The 5,755-nt window shown below is 39.0% G+C and overlaps 1 protein-coding gene across 1 annotated transcript in view; it reads right to left on the bottom strand.

Moving 5' to 3' along the window:
• Positions 1-70: 70 nt before the first annotated feature.
• The window catches only part of LOC103456932 (protein NLRC3-like), a 20,424-nt gene continuing 14,739 nt past the window's right edge, over positions 71-5,755 (bottom strand). The window contains exons 7-8 of the mRNA XM_017301775.1: positions 2,551-2,733; positions 71-245 (exon numbers count right to left, since the gene is read on the bottom strand). Of these exons, the coding sequence (XP_017157264.1) occupies positions 71-245; positions 2,551-2,733 (358 nt within the window). The remainder of the gene's footprint in view (positions 246-2,550; positions 2,734-5,755) is intronic.

Below are 5,755 nucleotides of genomic sequence, written 5' to 3'. Positions count from 1 at the left end.
TCTGTCTGCAGTTTAGTGGCAACACAACTTTCACATCACAAACATCAGATCCAGAATAAAACATGGTTTCTTACTCTAATCGTGGTAATCTGCATTCAGGATCCGGTAGAAAGTCACAGAGCTCCTTCACTCCAGAATCTTTCAGGTTGTTTCCTCTCAGGTCCAGTTCAGTCAGATGTTGGTTGGACTTCAGAGCTGAGGCCAGAGAAGAACAGCTGATCTCTGACAAACTGCAGCCGATCAACCTTAATAAAGAATAAAAGATGTGAGCTGAAGCAACAGGATGCAGGTTAAAACTGAAATATGAACAAATTAATAATAAAAATCAGTGACGTTCGGTGAAGTTCATAGCTGGTGAGGCACCGACTTAATTATCACCAGATTTACAAATCGAGACCACCTGCACGTTTTTGTTTACATAAGAAAATTTTGCGCATGCATACAATTCTGGAGGGCAAAAAGGCTATTCCTTTACATGCCATCCATAGCCGCGCCGCCGCTGCAGAATAATTCCGTTATCTAAATCAAACTTACACATGTAGATATTATTAATTTCGTGCTGTGCTTAACAGCAAAGGGAGAAACAGTTAAAGACCGTTAAAAACCACGTCTTTCTCGCTTTCTGTATCAGCACAGCTACTGTATCTTACTCTGCAGTTGTGGAGTCACAATGTCTGGGTTCATGAGCGCCCCCAGTGATGAGGCACGAGAACTGCCTGCCTCACCTCGAATCTGTTCTCTGCCTTTCTGATCGCTCCTCAGCACACGAAACACGTTACACACACAGTGATGGCAATAAAAAGTTCATACATTAAAGGTTTTTAACCATTTTATTGCCGGCGTACAGACAGGACGAACATGCTCTCATAAAATGGCAACCGTTGCAGTTAGCGAGAGGTTGCGCAATCCCAGGTGAGGCTCAGCTCACTGCTGCCTCACCGGCTTCGCTTCCAAGCATTTGAATGGGAAAATGCAAAAATTCAGCGATTTTGAAGAAAAAAATAATAAGATTTGGTTAAACTAAATGAAAAAAAGGTACTTTATAGTACAAACTACAGAGCGAAAATATATTTCTAAATTATTTTCTTATTATATATTATTTTTCTATGATGACAGGTGACCTGACCGCACGTCACTGATAAAAATGTAGAAAATTAATTTCACTGAATGTAAAAGAAACAAGATGAACTGATGTTTAATATCTGATCCAGTAAAACTGGTTTATTGAGTCCAAACCAGCAGAACCAGAACATGTTATTATGACGTGTTGTTAGAATATTTCAGTCGGGCCTTCAGTGGTTCTGGTCGGGAATTAAAACTGACTTTAAATTTTAAAATAGTTTCATATCAAAATCAAAGTGAAGATTGGTTTATCTCAGGTATCTGGTAGAAACCYATGACTCTGTTGATCCACCAGGTGGCGCTGCTCTCCTGGTGATCAGGTTCTCAGTTCTTTGATCTAAAGTCAAAGTATTTACTGAACTATGGGGACAGTAAATATTTGGAGAACTTATTCTGGTTCGGTCCAGACCAGGGATCTTCACCTCCAGGCCTCGATGGCCGGCGTCCTGCAACCTTCAACCCCTGAGTCCCATCACGAGGTCAAAGTTCAACTGGACTCTGGAGAACCTGACTGCGTCCCGAGGGACAGTTCATCACTTCATTCAGGTGTTGAAGCAGAAACATCTAAAGGCTGCAGGACACCRAACCTGGAGGCCTGGATTTGAAGAGTCCTGGTCTAGAAGTTGCTATGCTGCCTTCTGGCTACCTGCATGTTGCCATGACAACAGCTCAGCCAATCAGCAACAAGCAGACGTTGTGGTCCATCTACCTGGTGACATCCCAGCAGAGGATGGACAGCAGAGACAGAGGACAACTGGAGATGAAGACCAGATGTTTGCTGCAGTGAGACACAGGCCTCCTKTACCACTGATCACATCTGATCATTATTGATCATTAGAAAGACTATGGATTAACTCTGAATCAGCTCTAAAGTTTCTGATCAGTGACTTGATGAAGTGTCTCTGAGGCTCCAACCGACTGACAGACTGAAGAGACGGTTCTTCTCTGACCCGGTCCAGCAGAACCACAGCTTCAGGACAAAGCTGAGCTCGAGGAACCGGCTGCTGCTGACAGTTTTTATTCATGTTATAGTTTCTGGTTATAAAACATAACAGGTCTGGTTCTGGTTCTGATTTACTCTGGAGGAACTTTTCATTATTAATGTGAAGAAGAAAAGAGAAATAAATCAAACTGATCATCAGAATCTTTTCAGAACAAACTGAAACATCTCCATCATTAATTATCATCATTTGACTTATTTAACTTATTTTTGTTTATGAGTCCAAAACATTTTAAAGTGAAAAATAAAGATCAATATTCTCATAGTCTGAAAAAGAAAATAATTCATTTACAAAACTAAATATTTTAGAAATTATATTCTGACATTTCGAGAGCAGATTATTTTTAAAGAAAACAGGATAAATGTGAAGATAAATAAATATTAAAGTATTAATGAAATATTTTATAGGATAAATAGAGAAAACAAACCTCAGAATCTTCACTTTACTGACTGAACTCTTCAGGATCTCAAACACAGGATTCAGTTCAGAGTCTGAAATGTTTCCATCTATGTAGATCTCACTTATTTCCAGTTCAGTCAGATGTTGGTTGGACTTCAGAGCTGAAGCCACAACTTCACATTCAGCCTCTCTGAGTTTACAGCCACCAAGTCTGTGATTAGAGAAGAAATAAAGTCAGTTCTAATTAAACCAGTTAATCTATATAAACACGTATGATAACATTGATATCATCTGATGAACATCTGGTCTTCACATCAATTTACTGAGTTTGATCATTTCATAACTAACATCCTGGCTCTGGTTCTGTTCAAAGATCCATTTAATAGAGAAGTTGAGCAACAGCTTCAAATAGTTCAGGCTTCGTGTTCTCAGAACAACTGAAGGTTTTAGCGGTGGCCATCTTGGCTGCCTGTTAGCAAACCTCCCTGTTTCTTCATGCTGAGCTCTGACTGCTGCAGCAACAATCTGGATCAGAAGCTCTTCATCACATGACTTTAAAACAGGATTTTCATTGGAAGATGAAGGAACGGATGAAACCAGTGGAGCTGATATCCTAACAGACCCAACATGGTGGAGCGGATGGTGATGATCAGAAAATAGTTTCTATTCATCCATTTTCTAGACAAACTTCAGCTTCTAGGATCATGGCTCCTCTCTGTCTCCAGCAGCCAATGGCTGAGAGGCAGGAGAAACTCTGGACAGGAGTACAATTCATCTGAGCAACCAATGATTTTATTAGATGTTAAAACCATCTGCAGTAAAACAGCAGAACTCAGTAAATATCTTCAGGCCTCCATGTTAGGATCTGACTGTCTGCTGGATGTAAATATGATCAAAGCTTCTTCATCTGATCCAACATCCAGATGAACTCCTGACACTAAACAGTCACCAAGCTCTCCCTCCTGAGGAAACCAGGAGCTTCAGCTGCAGAGTTGAAGATCTTCCATCAGTCTATGAAGGAAAGTCCAGTTTCCTTCACAGATTGCCCCCCACCACCTACTATAGATATGAAATATAGATCATGATGGAAAGAACCAGATGTTGATGAATGAATTCAGCAGCTCTGCTAAAAGCAGCCTGATGCTTCCAGCAGAGCTGTCCTTCTCTCTCCCCATCAGATGATCCACTGTGACTCCATGAAGCAGCATCTTTCATGGTGAACCAGTTCTCCCAGTAACTAGAAGAGGCTGGAATGTCTAAAGCAGGTGATCAATACGTCGACTGTGATTGATTGTGGGAAGGTTTTGAGTCGATGTTGGCAGCAGGTGATTAACTGAACCAACCAGGAGGCTGAAACCAGCAAGTCCTCTTCTGGCGCACTTATCAAAATATTCAATAAGATCCAAAACATTTGTAATTTTATGAAAGAATTTTTTTTTTAAATCAACAAAGCATGTTCAAATTAATGACTTAGCAAAATAATAATTTCCATAATTATTGTTTCAAAAAGGTGTTGCACAATTCAGGGTGTTTTGGTTCCACTAACAAAAAAAAGGGACTCAAAGACCGAATGACTATCAGAGCAGGAGTTTAAATCAGCCAATCAACCACTGCTGTGTTCAGGGGAGGATTATTAATAAGCACAACATAAATATAAACACTGAAAACCTAATATTGTAACGGACTGAATGTTATGTTTTTAACGTAATTTCTGCTCGGCTTGTGCAGCTCAGGAGGTTGCCACGGCAAAGAGTGTGCTTAAACGACAAAGAGAGTAAAAATGTGTGATTGGTTTTGAGTTGATCACCTGTTCAGGTTATTTTACTTTTGTTTACCTTTGCTATGGCTCATTACAGCTGCTGTAGTTTCTGAACGTTCAATAAACAACAGAAATGGACGAATTACCTCGTTCATTTGTGAGTATATGTCATTCACAACAGACACCAAATAGGACAAATATATTTCATTAAGTCTTGAACAAACAAATGGCTCCTACTGCAATAATTATGTGGAATTAAATTAATTGTCTAATATAAAAATATTATTTTGGGAAGTGAAGTGAAGTGAAGTGAATTGAAGTGAAGAGAAAGGAAGGGAATTTTATTTATATAGTGCATTTTCAGCAACAAGGCAATTCAAAGTGCTTTACACGAGTTAAAAGGAAATACAAACAAAATAACAAACCAAAGGAAAGAAAAAAGAGGAAAGAAAACTAATCTAATGTTGTTCTAAAGTATGTAAACTAAGTGCGCCTGTTCAGGTTTGCTAAGTATCTAATACCATTTCTAAATAGTGAGAACTCTACAGTTTCTGATAAAATAAGCTAAAGAATGACTGATCTAATTCCTTTTCTGAATTAAAGTGAGTACTCCACAATTCTAAGTTTGTTCTAAATCCTTTTGTGGGTTAAAAGTAATATAAATAGTGATTGTTCCCATTTAACTCAACTCTTTTGTTCCTCCTATCAGTCTGCAACTTCTCATTTTGAGGTCAAAGTTCAAATCTGCCATAACTGATTGATACCTGCTGGTTTACAACCAGCATCTGACTGAGAAACCAGTAACCTCCTCCCAGTGTCAGAATCTCACTGAGGAAGAATCTGCATCAGGTTTTCTATCACTTCCATATGTCTGCTATAACTGATGTATATTTGCATATAAAGTTTAATTTACAGTTTTTGTGGGTGAGTGGTAGATCTCAGCCGGCTGGTGAGAGAAAAAGTAGATCCTGGTCTTCAACAGTTTGGTCAGCTGCTCTAGAGTGATGAAGCTCATGTCTCTCCGGGTCTTTATGGACATTAACAGCTTCATAAAGGTTGCAAATGAAGAGTTGATGAGGAAAAGGGTTCCAGCTCTGGAAGCAGATTCTCACAGCTTTGGGAGGATCTGACAGAAACCAGGACTCCTCCAGAAATGACTTTTTATGACAGCAGACAACAATCACTAATTTATTTATTTAACCTTCATTTCACCAGGAAAATCTCAGAGATTGAAAATCTCTTTTGCAAGAAAATCCTGACCAAGACTGGCAGCACACAGAGATTACAGAACAATCCATTCACGTTGCTCTCATTTATAAACTCAGAGGAAACTAGTGGGCAGAAGAAAAGTTGGTTCACAAAGTTTCCAACTGGATTAAAAGGCAACAACTTCAAAGCATTAGTTTATTTTAATGGTCCAAATTTCCATCAAACCTAAACTGAGATTTAATTTTTTTTAAAAGAGCCAAAGATC

Source organism: Poecilia reticulata, linkage group LG20, assembly GCF_000633615.1.
Source record: "Poecilia reticulata strain Guanapo linkage group LG20, Guppy_female_1.0+MT, whole genome shotgun sequence".
Lineage (NCBI taxonomy): Eukaryota > Metazoa > Chordata > Actinopteri > Cyprinodontiformes > Poeciliidae > Poecilia > Poecilia reticulata.
This window is presented reverse-complemented; position numbering and strand designations above follow the sequence as displayed.